At 34.9% G+C, this 18,173-nt stretch overlaps 1 protein-coding gene across 1 annotated transcript; it reads right to left on the reverse strand.

Annotated features, from left to right (window-relative positions):
* Positions 1 to 6,993: 6,993 nt before the first annotated feature.
* On the reverse strand, positions 6,994 to 17,275 carry LOC108910815 (protein SCAI). The gene is made up of 9 exons (XM_023454312.1): positions 17,178 to 17,275; positions 16,940 to 17,122; positions 14,898 to 14,996; positions 14,580 to 14,834; positions 14,279 to 14,512; positions 14,033 to 14,220; positions 10,936 to 11,166; positions 10,681 to 10,866; positions 6,994 to 7,238 (listed from the first exon to the last, which is right to left on the reverse strand). Exons 1-9 carry the CDS (start codon positions 17,273 to 17,275, stop codon positions 6,994 to 6,996), a joined length of 1,719 nt encoding a protein of 572 aa, XP_023310080.1.
* Positions 17,276 to 18,173: the final 898 nt, after the last annotated feature.

Below are 18,173 nucleotides of genomic sequence, written 5' to 3' on the forward strand. Positions count from 1 at the left end.
AGATATATATAAAAAAAATATTCTTAGGGGCGGATTCCAGGGGCCTGTAACGCCGAAAGAGGGGGCCAAAAATAAAAAAATACGGGTCCCCCAAATTTGCCTTAAGAATCTGTGAGCAAATTTTGTTGCATTAATTTCGGGGCACCCTGTATACATAGGTATGATTTTTCGCGTTTTTTTTCCGAAAACTGCCAATATTTGTATGAAGCTGCGTTTTTTCTAAACAAAGTTTCAGATAAAAGTTGTTCAAAATTAAATTTTCTACAAAATTGCTCCTATGAAAAATTTCGATTTTCTCACTAGTTTCCCCTATATTTTTTAAATGAAGTACAGATTATTTGAAAATTAATGTAAGCTAAAATAATTGTCAATTAATTTTTAAATAATAAGTGAATTAGAGAAGTGAAAATTGCGGAAAATTCTTAGAAAATCATATATACCTACTTAATTTTCCGAGATTTGAATATATATGTCCGTCAAACGTATAATTAATGAGTTTACGATTTAATTAAGCACTTTTTAATATTTTTCAAAAAAAATCTGATCTGAATTTTTTTTACTTTGGATATTAAAACATAAAAATTTGTAATATAATGAAATTGAAAATTTAAATTTGATGATAATAGGAAAGGAATTTTCTGGAGCAAAGGTATAATAATAAATATATCAACATATTTTTTTTCATTTATTTATAATTAAAAAACAACTTTTTTAACAGTTTTTTATGGACTTGCATATCTGGATTTCTTAAGAAAACTGTTTCATCGCAAAAAAATTCAAAGAAAATAGATTTTTCTGTAAAATATTAAAAAGCTCATATTTCGTAACGTACACCCTAGAAAACCTACAAAATGATACGTTGATCATAAATATTCAAACCTCGGAAAAATGTATAAGATTTTTCAAGAATTTTCCGCAATTTTCATTTCTCTAATTCACTTTTGTTATTTAAAAATTATACTAACCATTATTTTGGCTCCAAAACATTAATTTTCACATAATCTGTAACTTCATTTAAAAAATATACGGGAAAACTATTTATTTGCAACTTTTTTTTTGAAAAAATGCATCTTCATTGAGATAATGGTAGTTTTTGGTCAAAAAACGAGAAAAATCAAACGAGTATATTAGGGTGTCCCAAAAAATAAATGAATATTTTTTATTCGTGTCTCTTGTGAAAATGTGTTAGTTTATTATGTTTTAAGAGTGATTTATTTCCATTCTTTTGTTCATCAAATTCAATAAAAATAATTATTAGTTCGTTGATATTTATTTTTAGAGGTCGCTTGAAAACATTTTAGGTACTTTTAAAGTTAAAATATCGATTTGAAATTTTCAGAATCGAGATTTTTATCAACCTGGAAAATGATAAAATAACGAGAACAAAAAAAAAATTTTTTTTTGACGATTTTGAAATTTTTAAAAATCTTGAGCGACTTGATAAATTAACATATTTTCACAAGATACATGAAAAATATTCGTTTTTTTTTGGGCCACCCTAGAGTATAATATGTATAATCTCACATACAGCGTATTTTTTTTTAAAACCTGACATAGGCCAACTTTTTTATTTGAAGTGATAGACTAGTACTTCCAAATGCAAAGTTGTAGGAGATAACTTGACTAAGAAAAATTTACAAATAATGCTTTCCGGTGTTGCCAGGTTTCTTCAGTAACTACTAAACTAATATTATTTTAAATAGCAACACCGTATTTTTTTAACACGACTTGACAAATTTACAAATTCTAAATAATAAATGTGTATGTCACATTTCTTTATTGGAGGTAGCCGTTTCAGAACCAGCAGAAACAACGAAAATATAATCTGCAGTCGCCAGGAAGTAAAGGAAGCTAATAGGTACAGGTTAATCGTACTTGTAGGATTATAAATTTACACAGGAATACAGGACTGGCCCACTTGCTTGTCATTAAAAAAATAATAAATAAACAAATGAAACACCTCGCTGAAATTGTGAAACTTGTAATATTTAATTGAATCGATAATGTGTATTTATAATTTATTACAAGTTATAATACTTAACTTGTTTACATGAAAATATATAATTATATATACAACACAGAAAACAAATTTACACATGTTAAAACTATAGAAATCTCATAAATTCAACGTGTATTGACCAAATAATAATGTAGAATATGCACTGAATATTGTACACAAGCGTAGATGCTTCTATTTTTTTTTAAATAAACCGAAAAATTAAAAAAATTCTTAGTTATACCGGGTGTCTACCAAAAATCGCAAGCTATATGTAATTTCACCATTTTTGACATGATTTTTAATACGAAAGATGCTTCCGTTAAAAATACTGCAAACTGAGAGTATCATTTGTTCCGACGCCTACCTTAACGACGAGCCATTGTCATTTTTTTAATTAGAATATATTTTTTCGTTCTATTAAAAAGTCAACAGTCATTAATGTAAGCTTGGAAAAAATTACGTTTGTAAGTGCCGGTTTGTAATATTTTTAGAGATCGATTAACGCCGATCTTTTCTTTTTCAAAATTGGACCAAAAATGGCAAAGATGTAGCTTGCGGCGCTTTTTACGATACACCCGGTAGAAACTTTTTCTAGATTTTACCGATTTTTTTTTAATACGATTGTTTAAATTAGATAACAATGGTTTTATTTTATTTTCTAGATATGTAAAACATTCAGTGCTGAATTTAGAGGAGAATTAAACGCAGGTAAACGATATGCACCACCAACATCATCCCTTATTTTTTTTAGATGCTTTTTGTTATTACAATTGGTACTGTACACTAAAAGAAATATTAAAAGCGCTTGTTCAGTCATTGTTCCGATAGATTCGCCGTAACACATTTTTTTAAATGAAAATTTTGAATAGGCTGAAAATATGTAGTCACTAATTTGGAACAAATTCGGTACATCAAACGCAAAATTAAAAATATATGACGTCATCGATAACTTTTTCGAAAAACTCTCGTGTAAAGTTGTACATCACTACCAAATTTCAAATTTTTAGTCCTAGTCGTTCCCAAGATACAGCGAGTTAAATATTCCTTTATCATTCTTGTAATTAAAAAAAAAAAATGTGTCAAGGAATTAATTTGGTTCCACAACCGTAGATTTAGTCTCGTTACAAAATTTTTACAATGGTTTCTTCCAAAATGTGTACCAAACTGACGAAATATTAAAAATTACAGGAATGATAGAATAATTTTTAGTGATTTTTGGAAAATCTGTATCTCAGTGAAAAATGGTCGTATCGAGATAAACAAAAAGGCATTTTGAGGCTGATGTAAGTCTCTTGTCTCAAGATCTTTAGACGAAAAATGTTTTTGAGCTGCGGTTATGAATAAATCAAAAGAAGCACCTCGACAAAAAAATTTCCAAAATTTTTGTTTAGAACTGATTATGGACTTTGGAAAAATTTTCCAAATTCCATCAATACAAAGGTCGGTTAGCTTATTTATTCGGCTTCAATTTGATTTATGAAAGGCCTCCGTGCGACTATTGGTTGCCGAGATGTCGAAAAGAAAAGAAATAAAAAAATTATTGAAAAATTATTTTGAAAATTTTCTGACCTCTATCGATTTAGTTTGGAAAAGATAAAAAAAAATTTGGAATTTTTTTTGTCGAGGTGCTTTTAATTATTTGATTTCTCGATAACCGTACCTAAAAAAATGGTCTAAAAATCTTCAAACTAGAGACTTAAAGCTTCAAAACACTTTTTTGTTTATCTCGATCGACCATTTTTCACTGCGAGACAACCTTTCGAAAATCAATAAAAAAATTCATGAAAATTTATTGTTCCTTTAATTTTTTCCAGTAGTGCAATAATCCCTCTTAGTTGGAACACCTTGTATATTTTGTTCCAAGTCAGTGACTCGCCCTGTATATCATCAAAAATAAGCGACGAAATTGGTGGTAACCTTTCCTGCAATCCCCGAATTATAATTAATTAAAAGGTAATGACACAGAAAGAAAATCGGTGCTATCAAACTGTTAGTCTTAATTCAAGTTTATCCCTAAAAATTAAACATCTGATAGCTCTTTGAATATCAAACAGGTAATTGAGTTCTTCCTATGTGAAACGACAAGTTAACCACTTTACAATATTGACTTCTTTTTTCGAAGAAAATGGTGTTTCAGTATTTTTGAGCCGCGTTGTTTTGGTCTCGATATAGGAAAACCCAAAATTATTAAGTATTTTCTTTGGAACTTTGTAAAGTAAAGCAGCTATCTCGTCGCACTTTCAGCTACATGTCAATGTAACGATTCCTAATAAAAAACAGGTATGATATGGCTCAGCGAAACTATCTAAATTTGTAAAATTAACGTCAATTAATTTAATCAATAAATCCTTTGAACATCTGCACAGATTTGTGCTGTAATATAAAGGTAGGTACAGACCGACGCGGATAAGCTTGCGTTTCCTACTCAGACGGTCTGAGCCAACTCAGACGCAAACTTATTCGCGTCGGTCAGCGACCAACTTATTATTTAAAACATGTTGCGCGGCATGTAGACCGTCTTCGTGATTCTCTCTAGATGCCGCGCAAGGGTGTGAACTTCGCTATAGTTTGACTAATATTTGTTTAGGGTAAGCAGTTGCATATGATGTAGTAGTTCTGTCATTTAACCATGGTAGTATATGTACAGTCTTCAGAACAAAATTATAGTAATAACACGCTCTGGTACAGTATAAATGTGAGTATTAAATTTACGATAGGCAGACTTCAAAAATGTTATCGCGAAATGTCTTTGAATGAGAAATGTTGTATTTGAGGACGTATTGTTTGTGTTTAAACAATGTTTTTTTATGAAAATTTCGTACTCAAAAGGCCCAAGAAAACTGCAATTAACATATTTCACTGTTTCTGAGACGCGAAAGTTAATTTTTTTGTGGCGGACGCTATATAGTCTATCGTATAGTTAAATTTTATATATATATATGTATATATATATTTCACTTACCAAATTTCTTTTTTAATCATATCGAAAACCAATGAATTATATACTTTTGCATCTGAAAAACAGTGAACTTAATTTTTTTTAGTCATTTTAAATGGTTTTAAGTCAGCGTCAGTTATTTTTCCATAAAAAGTACTACATGAAAATTATTTGCAGTTAATATAATTTTTTCATATTCAAAAATTATTATTTGGAAAATCTAACATCCTCAAAATTGCTAATATAATGATTTTTATGTTGGTTTTCTAGAAAGCGCAAATTGTTACGGCATATTATAAATTACCAATTTTTCCGAATTTAATTTTTCAGTAAGAATAACCGAAAAAACCGAAAATGACGTCGAAAGTGAGATGCACTGTACATTTGCATAATCCTGATGAGATTTTTTTTCTATTGAGGTACCTTAGTAACAAAGATATTATAGATCACCCTGTACATCGACTAAATGGGGATAACAACAATATCGTTCATATAAAAATAATAAATGATGCACGTTACATTTTTAATTAGGTTGAATCTACAAAAAGAAAAAAATATTCACAACCACTTTTTTGTAATAAAACTTGCGATCAGTTATCAACAATTTTAGATTTTTTAAAATAACTTGTTTAGCATTTCATGGATCTGGATTATTTTTAATTGAAACGTTTCGACATTCTTTTGACCCGGAAAGCGATTATTCCAATGGAATATTTGATATTAATCATATGCGTCGGGTTAGTTTGTACGGTGTGCTAGTCGCCCGGCTCAGTTTCGTCCTATCTGTGTATGACGTCACCAGAGACCCGCAGACTCTCTTTCGTGACGCGATTAGCAGCTGTCGAATACATATAAACAGACAATAAAATTTAAGTTAACCGCGATATGTAAGACGTAAAACGTGCGTTGAAGTAACTGCACCCGTTTTGTCAGAAAACCGACAGAAAGTTGCATTTTCATGCCGACATGATTTCGTGCCGCCTTTCTCTCAGGTGACGTCACCGCATGCGCGAAGGCGCACCACATTACATTCGCACCACGATTACATCAGAATAATCGTCTCGCAGGTCGTTCCCGTTGAAATGTGAGAATGTTTCAAGTAAAAACGACTGTTCCACATAGTGTAAGTGTACTGGGATTTGATTTATCCGCAGATTGTTTTACTAGTCCAGTAAAATAACGTAACTTTGACCGTAATTTTTTTCTTGCCCGTCAAAACAAGCGACGAGGTTCCGACGTGTTCCGAAGTGAATAAAAGTGATGTGAAGGCGACAAATCAACGGCGTTGGGGCTGGGGTGTCGCGGAAGGACCGTTTCTTGCGCATAACGTGAAGTAATATGACTGGCGTTTTGTGCATGTTACTTGTAGAATATCCTACGGTTACAAATAAGATTCTTGAAGTGCCCGTGGGTGGATGAGAGTGAATAAAATCGGTAGGCTATGTCCTAGGGTCTATTCCATGCATTCAATAGTGTTAATATCAATAAGGAGTACGTATCATCGTAATCGGCACGAGAAGGCTTCTTGATCACTGTTGGTCACGGATTCAGAGAGAGAGAGATAGAGAGAGAGAGAGGAAAGATCTTATAATACAGAGGATGGCGAGAGGGGGTCATGGCAATGTTAAAAACGTACTTATTTTGTAGGTGGCGTCCAAAGGTCGACATTCGCAACGACAATTCGACAAGTGAACGGAATTTTTGAAAGACGATGCGCTCTGGCGAGCTATGTTAATATCACCGTACCTAAATTACACGAGTCCATAAAACGCGTCCGAAAATAATGGGACGAGCACGCGGACGCGCCCGGCGACCGGACAGGGCGACTCAATCTGACCGGAGATGGGTAAAGAGTCCAAAAAAATTGTAAAGCTTTCACGATAACCCACAGAAAACGCGCGTTGGTAAGCAGAAACACTATAGCGAAGGCGACCAGTATTACTGTCTGTCCTAGGGGTCTTCCCCTGGCTGCGAGTCCATCCTCATGGGTCTGCCGCGAAGACGATACCCAAGTGTCACTAAACCCCACACATGGCCATGAGGAGGGAGCCCTGGATCATTCGATCTCGTGGTTCTCCATGAAGTGAGTCCGCACCTCCAGGTGTGCCGCAAGGTCGAGCACGAGGTGCTGCAGCGACGGGTGCTCCAGCAGCTCGGCTTCCGGGAGGGGCGGTTGGCAGCGGGGACGGTATTGGCGGCCTCGGAAGGCCCTGTGCAGGTGGAGGACCACGTCGCAGAACACGTAGCGGAGGAGCAGCAGCCGCAGGAAGTCGTCTCCGAAGAACTGTAGATACGATGAGTCTACAAATTACGTCCCCTTTTTAATACTCTAACAGTTTATTTTTCCGCTTCGTCGCAACCACAAGAAACACTTAATATTATATTATTCAACGAGCGTATAATGATGGGTATTATTCACGAGGTGAAGTTTACGGCCACGAGCCGCAGGCGAGTGGCCTAAATCACCGAGTGAATAATACCCATTATACGGGAGTAGAATACTATACTTTATCCACGACTACTAAATATTTTTGTTGAAGTTTTTTTTGAAATGTTTCGAAAAACATGGTATGTTAAGAAACAGATATACGACTTGCACAGATGAAGTCGCTGATGGCTCAGTGTAGATGCTCTCTCCCTTCCAACCGCGGGTCCCGGGTTCGAATCCGGTCTAGGAAAATTCACTTTTTTAATTTTTTTTTTATATGTACAGCACTGATTTGAAAATATTTAGTGGTTTACACGATAAAATTTTAAAAACGGATTGTTTGTAGCAGAACAATATAATATTATAGCTAAATTAAGGAAGCATCTGACAGTAGTGATTAATGACTCATTAATCACTGCCGTGATTAATGGGTATTATTAAGGTCGAGCAAACAGACGTATAATGGGTACATTATACAATAGTCGTGGATAAAATAGTTTTTTCATTATTTTTCTTATACAGGGTGTTTATGAACTTGGATAATCTTAGCCGTTTTATGTAGAAAAAAAGTGGCAAACACCAACATTTTCTGCTAATCCCAAAGAAATACATAACATTTTGTTTTTTTTTTAATGAGACACCTTGTATATTTATCGTTTTTGAAATACATACCAGCTCTGAAAAATTCAAAATTGGTACAACTTTATAGAAACAAATGAATTAATGAATTATTATTAATATACAGGGTGTTCAAAAAGTTTATCGCGTACCGTGGGTTTAAATTAAGGTTTAGAAAGGGCACACACACAATTTTTTAGAAATACCTGTTGTCATAATAAACAATGATCAATACTAAAAATACCTTTTTTTTACACTTTTATAATCATACAGATTTTTTTTTTAATTATTCAACATTTTACCCTATAAACAATTAAGCCACACACAAAAAAAGTTGTTTGTACTTTTCATGCGACATATGTTATCCGCAGTATTTTTGCCTAATGATCACGAATCCGGTGTCAGAATTGAGCTATCACATCATAGGAATTTCCTAACCTCAAAAACAGGTCAAAAATAGCAAAAATTCGTGAAAAAGTGTTAGGAAAAATACAAACATTTTTTTTTCTATATTCAAATGTTCACTTATATGGTTAAGACACCGCCGAACATGAATCTGCGGACAGAATTGATGGTTCTTTTTCTAATTTAAAAAAAAAAACGGTTCAATTAAGGTCGGATATGACGAATTTTCAAAATACAACAGATTGGCGCCCAATTTGGTATACAGGGGTTTTCGGGGTCGCTGATCACGGATCCGAGGTCAATTTCGCAAAATTCAAGATGGCGGATCCAAGATGGTTGACCAAATTTAAAAAAAATAACAGATTAGCGCCAAATTTACTATAAAAACTTTAAAAGTACCTAGTGTACCTAAAATGTTTTCGAGCGACCTCTAGAAATAAATATCAACGAACTAATAATTTTTTTTATTGAATTTGATGAACAAAAGCATAGAAATAAATCACGAGATTTTTAAAAAAATTCTTGAGGCAAAATTTACTACCGCACTGAGTTTCAAATATTTTTTAATTTTTTAAAATTTAAGTGTGTCGTGATTTTTTTCTATTCTTTTGTTCATCAAATTTAATAAAAAAAATGATTAGTTCGTTGATATTTATTTTTAGAGGTCGCTCGAAAACATTTTAGGTACACTACTTTGATGTTAAAATAATTGTGTGACCTTCAAAAATTAAAATATCGATTTGAAATTTTCAGAATCGAGGTTTTTTTCAACCTAGAAAATGATAAAATAACGAGAAAAATATTTAAAAAAAAAATCAATTTTTGACGATTTTGAAAATTGCTCCAAATATGCATATGATTTTCTACTATTTCTCGCCCATTGTTAATGCAAAATTCAACTTTTTTGATTCGAAGCTGTGGTAACTGTATAGAAAATCGTCAAATAAACAAAAAATAAAGAACGACTCTTTTGGATTTAGGGCTTAATTTCAATGTTACAGGGAAAAATATGTCGAAAAGGGGTAATTTTTCGTTCTTTTTGTATGTTTGCCCTTCCCCTGAATTTAGGTATGGTTTTTTGGAATTAGGCAAACTCGGATTCCTATTCTACATAATATTTGGGATTTTTCTGTAACACAAACGCCAAAGCCTATTTTTACTGCTCTATCGCCTGGACTATTATTTTATATCTCTTGAACGGAAAGGAATATGGGAAAACTTACTTAATAACAGTTTTTGATAAAAATGAGGACTGTCATATGATGCAAAAAATAAGCGCGAAATTCGAAAAATTAATTCGATGACGTCAGAGCCTTTAGGGTGGCAAACTTACCAAGATTGAATTTCCCGCCGAATTGAAGTCCCCGCTTGCGGTTCCATTAAAAAAAAACAATTGACAATCGCCTACCATTAAGGTAGCCCTTGAAAAAATACGCTAACGTGTGCCAGTTTGTGGTACTTTTGGAGCTGTTAACGCAGATCTTTTCTTTTTCAAAACCAGATAAAAATTGACGTAAATAATGATTTATAAGTTGCGACATTTTTTACGGGACACCCCGTATAACCAATGCTCTTATTATACCAAAGAATTTTAATGATCCTAAGGTTTCCTTTGCCGTTTTTTGGTTCGTCAGTAAACCTGGCTTTAAAATTAGTTGTTTCTTAACCGTCACCAGTTAAATATCTAGAAGTTTCTTGCCTTTCATTACTCAACTCGGTGTCAGGAAAACGGTAAACATCAGGTATTGTTATTAGTGTTTAGCGTTTTATTACAATGGCACATAATCACAATAATAAAGAATTGGTGGATATACGGCGAACGCAGACAAAATGCTACGGCTGCAGATTCATTTATCCACGCACCAAGTGCTGCAAAGTCTGTAACATTCACTCAAAGACTTTACCAGTTATTCCCGCAGATATATCGACACCAGGAACGTTGGTATTTATAGAATGGGATTTCCTGATATAGCCCTCTCGTTCTCCAGACTTAAACCTTTTAAACTTATATTCCTGAGGATATTTACAAATGTGTACGATCGAGAAATCAATGACATCACAAACTATTACAAATAGGTACATCTATTGCGATACGCGAGAGTAAGAATTGTCATTCCCTCCCAACACCAGCGGTCCCCAAAACGTCGCTAGAAAAAAACAATTTCCAAGTTTGTAAACACCCCGCACGTGTCAAAAAATTGTCGGCGATACTTCCCTCGAGAGGTAGGTATATCGAGATGCGAGCAAGGTGCGCCGTACAGTTTAACAGTGACAGTACCAAAACCAACATACCTTCGTCATACTCACCGACTCTCGATCTGGTGAAAAGCCGCGACGCCTCCGTGACGAAGCGATCGACGAAGCTCTGGCACCGCTCCCAGTGGTGTATGGGGATGCTGGTCAGGTTGCAGCAGTAGCAGAAGGCCGTCAGCGGGGAGTGCAGGAAAAGAGTGAACAAGGAGCCGTTGTGCTGTTGATCTGTAAAATAAAAAAATAAAAAAAAAATAGAAATTGTTGCTCGGCGACAGAAACAAGGCGACTGGGTACCTTGGAAGGCCGGCGGGGTGTCTTGCGGCGACATCAGCGTGACCAGGGGCTGTCCGAAGTACCTGGGGATGTGTTGAAAAACGAAACTGTTATCCGAATCGACTATGACGAATAACGGTCTTCGCGTGAACGGGTATAAGTCACCAGGGTAAAGGCAGTGAGCTTCTTTTTGTTTCTTGTGATCGCCGTCCCGCTTGCTGCTCGTCAGGACGCCGCCCAGGTCGTAGCCCACTGGGAATAAAAATTTAATTTGTTCAGAAGAAGCTTTTCAATATTTTACGCAGACCCGCCGATTGCTAAAGATTGTCACGATATTAAGCAACACGTATTAGTGTCTGTCAAAATGTTGGGAAAATCGTTCATGTAACTGACGAAATGCAGAGGGCCCAAGACCGAACCTTGTGGGACTCTATGTCTATTATAAGTTGAACCTGTTAAATAAGATGATAGAAGACATGGCCTATCTGCTGAGAAACCGTAAAAATATAATTTATTGATAAATTAACGAAAGCAGTACTGTTAAGAGCTGGATTGAATTATTGGAATTTTGATTTGAATTTTTATTAGGGTGGCCCAAAAAAACGATTATTTTTTTTCGTGTCTCTTGTGAAAATATGTTAGTTTGTCATGTTTTAACAGCCCCTCAAAAAATTAAGTAGCTTAAAAAAAAAGTTTTTAGAGGTCGCTCAAGATTTTTAAAAATTTTAAAAATCGTCAAAAATTTATTTTTTTCCTGGTTATTATATAATTTTCTAGGTTGAAAAATTCTCGTTTCTGAAAATTTCAAATCGATATTTTAATTTCTAAAGGTCACTCATAATTATTTTAACATTCAAAGTAGTGTACCTGTTTTCGAGCGACCTCTAAAAATAAATATCAACGAACTAATAATTTTTTTTATCGAATTTGATGAACAAAAGAATAGAAATAAATCACGAGACACTTAAAATTTTCTCGAGGCAAAATTTACTACCGCACTGTGAGTATCAAACATTTATAATTTTTTAATTTTTTAAAATTTAAGTGTCGTGATTTATTTCTATTCTTTTGTTCATTAAATTCAATAAAAAATATTAGTTCGTTGATATTTATTTTTAGAGGTCGCTCGAAAACATAGTACACTACTTTGAAAGTTAAAATTTTCAGAATCGAGATTTTTTTCAACCTAGAAAATGATAAAATAACGAGAAATAAAATTTAAAAAAAATAATTTTTGACGATTTTGGAAATTTTTAAAAAACTTGAGCGACCTCTAAAAAAATTTTATTAGAGCTCATTTTTTGAGGGGGCTCTTAAATCATGATAAACTAACATATTTTCACAAGAGACACGAAAAAAAAAATTCTTTTTTTTGAGCCACCCTATTACATAGGCATTGTCGAAACCAAGAGAGTTGCACGAACAATTTGGACAGGACATAGTTAATACGATGCAAAACATCGCCGTCACCGCTGTTCTTGGTGGTGAAAATTCGGAATATTTGAAATTATTCAATGTTCGTGTCTGAAAACATACATAGTAGGGTGACCCAAAAAAACGAATATTTTTTTTTCGTGTCTTGTGAAAATATGTTAGTTTATGTTTTAAGAGCCCCCTCAAAAAATCATATTAAAAATTTTTGAAAAAATTGAATCTTTTTTATTTTTTTTTCTCGTTATTTGATCATTTTCCAGATTGAAAAAAATCTCGATTCTGAAAATTTCAAATCGATATTTTAACTTTAAAGTACCTAAAATGTTTTCGAGCCTCCTCTAAAAATAAATATCAACGAACTAATATTTTTTTTTATTGAATTTGATGAACAAAAGAATAGAAATAAATCACGAGACACTTAAAAAATTTCTCGAGACAAAATTTACTATCGCACTGTGAGTATCAAATATTTATAATTTTTTAATTTTTTAAAATATAAGTGTGACTTATTTCTATTATCTTGTTCATCAAATTCAATAAAAAAAATTTTTGTTTCGTTGATATTATTTTTAGAGGTCGCTCGAAAACAAGTACACTACTTTGAAAGTTAAAATAATTATGAGTGACCTTTAGAAACTAAAATATCGATTTGAAATTTTCAGAATCGAGATTTTTTTCAACCTAGAAATTGATAAAATAACTAGAAAAAAAAATTAAAAAAAACTCAATTTTTGACGATTTTGGAAATTTTTAAAAATCTTGAGCGACCTCTAAAAATTTTTTTTTTGTTTTTTTTTTGAGCTGATTTTTTGAAGGGGCTCTTAAAACATGTTAATCTAATATATTTTCACGATATTTTACACGAAAAAAAAAATCGCTTTTTTTTGGGCCACCCTATTTATATTTACTATTCAATATTTTAGCAATACATTCTACCTACTTTTATCGGATTTGAGGAAGTTAATTCTGGGGAATGTTATAAAAGCTAGAGCTCCAGCTACTACTGCGTAGTCCTTTTCACAGGATTAATTAACGATGGCCAGTGATTTTTTAGGTTGACTGGTCACTAACTGAAGCGATTTTATCGAATGTAAAAAAAAAGTCTTTCGATAACGCGTCGAAACAGTACCCCAAATACAACTTCCTTTTCCATTTCAGGAATAATATACAGTGTGTATCAGCCAAATGGGATAAATTCAATAATAAATAAATAGGGGCGTGTTCGAAAAAACGCTCGGACACGTCGATTGGTATTTTTAGTTGAGTATTTTTTCCAACAAAAACTTTTTATACAGGATGTGTCGTTTAACAGTGGCCAACACCGACTTTCTTATTTTAAATGCAACACCCTGTATATTATTCAATTTTTGGATTCTTTAGCAAATTCTAGACATATTTCATATACAATGTCCTTATCTTCAACTGTTTCGGAAATATTAAGTGTTTTCAGATTTATTGCAAAAATTAACATTAAAAAAAGAAAATTATTGGATTGCAGAAATTCTCTACAACACACTCAATACTTATTTGCCATTTAGCTCTTGATAATGAAGATAGGTAAAGGACATTGTACATGAAATATGCCTAGAATTTTGCGAAGAACCCAAAAATTGTATAATATACAGGGCGTTGCATGTAAAATAAGAAAATATCTCGAGTAATACAAATTTTTGTGATTACTTACTATCTTCGGGATGTTTCGTGGTTGAGAAACAACCATCCGCAGACAGATACAGCAACAGAGCCCCGTTGGCCGGCAGCTCCTTGAAGCCGCTTGCCAGAAAGACCAGCACTTGACTTAGCGTAGGTTTGTACAACAGGTATTTGTGGGGGTTCTCCCTTCTAGACGGCCTGTCACCGTTCTCGAGGTACCTGAAAGAGAAGTTTTTAGAATCGTTACCCATGTTTAACATTCCGAAGTAAATCTCACCCTTTTTGGCCCGGCACGCCGTAGGGAACCCTCCCAGGTGCCGGAGAAGCGTCGTATATGTGATTGAAGTCTTCCTGGGGTTCCCTTTCCAGCGTCTGGATCATCCGGAACATGTCCATGGTCAACTCGGAGAATTTCACCTGTTCGGAGGCGCTGCCCACTATCAGTATCTCCTGGAGAGTCAGGTTCATGTACTGCGACTTCTCCACAGGGGGCGTGGTGAGCGGACTCAATCTACACAAATAAAGACGCCGCAAGTGCTGTCTGGTGCTGTATATGTCTTAATCGTTTATTAACCCACCTATGCGACAGAACGATGGGGTTCGTGTCGGCGTGCAGCACCTGCACCAACGAATCCGACTGGATGAAGCCCTTGATCTCGTCGAGGACGAGGCTCCACTCGATCTGGTCGTCGGGCTCGTAGGTGCTGGTGTAATCCGAGATATGCCTGTCCAGTTCGATGATAAGCTCCCGGACCAGCTTCATGCGGCGCAGCAGCAGGCACACCACGATGAACCGGGCGTAATAACGCAACTTCTTCACCATCAGCTCCGACCTGGAGGGGGAGGAAACGAAACGGTTTCACGTTGAGGAGGCCGCGGTTGTTAGTTGTACTCACCTGTCCTCTTTGGCAGCTCTCGAGTAGTACGTTCTTCCTCTGATCGCCGCGTAAAACGAATAAGCCTCGTTCAGGTAGTTCGTCTCGCTTGTTCGCAAACTGGAAACATGATACCGCACTTACAGTACCTTTATTAATTATCACAAGCCACGTGACCAATAATTTGTTTGAATCAATAGGCAATAAACAAAAAAACTTTATATGACAACACGAAGTATTAAGCTGTCCAGCATAACGCAATCCAGTTGATATCTGGAATTGGACCATGTCTGAGTGTTTTTTGCGTACCACTATTATTTGATTAAAAGTTAAGTTCCTGTTTTAAGAGATTCATAATTACCAAAATTCGAGCTAAAATTTAAGCACAACGCTATCTTCGTACTACAAAATCGATAAATTTTATTTTATTTATTTAAAAACTGGAAAACAATTGTCTTGAAATTTACTAAATGTTTCACAATAATAGTTGTTTACATTTTTTCCGTAGGACAAATCTGCCGCGTGCACACGTGGTATGCACCAGTTGTGTAGCGTTAGGTTCAGCGCTGTTGTCACGTTGTGATGAAACTCCCCAATATTAATACTCGCTGTATTTTGAAAACTGTTAATCTTACGACCCTGTAATATGCAACTTTTTTGTTCATTTACGACTACTCTATCTCATGCTGAAGTAATGGCAGTCAAACTTCTCACACACTGTATACGCAGTTCAAGGAATATTAACGCAAACTGATATTCAATAAACATGTCTATGCCAAGTAACTACTAGAAAATTGGCCACTCGATTGTCCACATTTAATTTTCATAAGCTCTGAAGTTTAAAAATATATTAATTGTCATATCTACTTCAAAAAATAAACTAAATTTTGTAAACTGAAAAAAAGAATGTCCTTTTCGATGTATAGATAATTAAAATTTAATTATTAAATATACCCTCTCTAATTACACATGTGATTTGGCCTGATCACTGAGAGGCAAAGGTTTTGTTCACACACTTATCTTTCATACTTTCATTCGGAAAAGTTGTCGCTTCGTGGACATCACCTGATTCGCGGGTGAGTCATAGCCCACGCTGGAGACGGTGTACACTAAAATATGAAGGGAGATAAGGGAATAGCACGGGGTCTTACGAAATAGACGAATCAATATGCTGACAGACAATCAGGCGTCCGTAAAAACATTGGTAAACCTGAAGGAGATGTATGAATTATTATCGAAGAAGCTTGCTTTGTTCTGGGCGACTGGAGACCTAGTGTTGAAAACAATCGAAAGAGATTAATGAGATACGCGTTAGCTGATCTACGCTGGTACAGAATCGACCACTAGAGAGACGATTAAATGAAGAAAGTATTAATAAGCAGCAAAAGAAATGATAGATGTGGCTATAAATGTTAAAATTATCTATGTATACCTGTACTGGAGCGAATTATATGCCATTTTTTTTTATGAAAAAATGTTGGTATTTTGGACAATCGTTTTAAAATCCAAGAAAAAGATTAAACACAACAAAACTAAGTTGGCTGTACAATACTACATTATCGATGCCACGGTATTATTACAGGTAGAAAGTTGCAACTTTCTATCTTTAATAATAATCGAGATATTCTAGCATGACATAGAACTTGGGATGTACTGTACAACAATCAGTCTACTGCAAAACATTACGGAATATTTCAATACGAATTTTACATGTAATTTAAAGTAAAAAATGAACTCACACGTAACTTTTGAAAAGGTAGGTAAGTTTTATTTTGGGCAGCATGCTCTGTTTAATTCAAAACTCGGCCCAAGTATTACCTGAAAGGTTAGGTTCAAAGCCGCTCTGCCTTTATATTTATCATGTGTTGCGTCCCTTTTTTTTCTTAATGAAAAATACCTCCGCCCCAGCATACGCTTCCACTCAACTAAGCACAGAATCAATCAACCCTTTAATGTTTTATTCGCCCTCCGACACACTACAACATGCCTTAATAAATAATACGGAGAAGGTTCCTCTCACCCCCCTTTTCGCCCTCACGTAATATCACACAGGGTTTACTCACTAATAGTGATAGTAGAGCTGTCCGATCTTAGAAGCGATTTCGCCGATCTGCCACCGCTTCAGCCCGTACTTCGAGTCCAGGATCTGTCGGTGCTGCTGCTGGAACTTCCACAACTTCGTGTATATGTCGAAGGTGCGTCCGAAATACGCCTGCCACTGTTTGTGACCGTACTGGGGCAGGTCCCTACAAAACGGAAAGGGGGTTAAAAATGATGTAACGACTCGCAGGAGGCACTCACCGCAGCCCGTTGAAGAGTTGCTTGGACTTCTCCAATAAGTGAACGAACTCCATCACGATCTTCCTCTCATGATCGTCCATATTAGCCATACCGACCATCTTTTCGTGGTTTCAAAGCATCGTCCTGCGTGGTGCGGAGTTCGGCGGGTGCGAGCGGCTGCCGATGTCGGAAAATCGAACAGCAGACATCATGACGACGGCGGCGCCGCGGCGGCGGTTCGCGGAAACGGCGCGCCGCCGTCGCCGGTCGCTCCGTGGGCGGGCGGCTTGAATTTTCCGAGAGGGTTAGGCGCGTGTGGGTGGGTGGGAAATGTGAAAAAATGTGCATAGTCGAATTTCGACGGGGAAAATTGGCTTGGTTTTTTTTTAGCGAAAACGCTTTCGCGGTAATTTTAATAGTCCAGGGAACGAAGAGAAAAATAGTGTAAAACTTCCAAATACTTTCGGATAGATCAGATTTTTATGAAAATTTGGAATTAAGCACCCTGTAGATGAAAGCTATATGTGCTTGACATGCGCTCCTTATTTTTAGGGGATGAAAACAACTCCTTATGATAAAAAACTGAATAAATATAAAAGTAGGTGTTATGTGGACTAAAATCATATCTTAATAATAGAATAAATATTGTTGGTTCTAATTTACGTTATTTTTATAAAGTTTGAACCCTTAAAAACCACTCTTAATGATAAAAATATAAAATTAATAGTTTCTTTGACCTTAAAATATTTTTATAGCGCGTACGTTATAGATAGAAATCTTTTCAATAGTTTATGGTATTATAAATAATTTATTCTACTGAGTTGCCTACTTTCCCGAGCTGCACAAAATGAAAATATATTTGCATATACAGAGTGTTCAGTTTTCCTGGGCAGGTACTAACTTAATTTTTTTTAATGGAAACCTATAATTTTTATGGCATTATCGAATTCTACGTGAAATATTAACGGGACTTTGTGTTATGATCCTATTAAAATATTGATAGTTTTCGAGATAATC

Source organism: Anoplophora glabripennis, unplaced genomic scaffold (assembly GCF_000390285.2).
Source record: "Anoplophora glabripennis isolate ALB-LARVAE unplaced genomic scaffold, Agla_2.0 scaffold290, whole genome shotgun sequence".
Taxonomy (NCBI): domain Eukaryota; kingdom Metazoa; phylum Arthropoda; class Insecta; order Coleoptera; family Cerambycidae; genus Anoplophora; species Anoplophora glabripennis.

Coding starts and splice junctions, on each gene's coding strand:
- LOC108910815 (XM_023454312.1), bottom strand. CDS start 17,275: ATGGTCGGTATGGCTAATATGGACGATCATGAGAGGAAGATCGTGATG. Junction 14,835..14,897: donor AGAGCTGCCAAAGAGGACAG/GTGAGTACAACT, acceptor CTCCCCCTCCAG/GTCGGAGCTGATGGTGAAGA. Junction 14,513..14,579: donor CCCATCGTTCTGTCGCATAG/GTGGGTTAATAA, acceptor TTATTTGTGTAG/ATTGAGTCCGCTCACCACGC.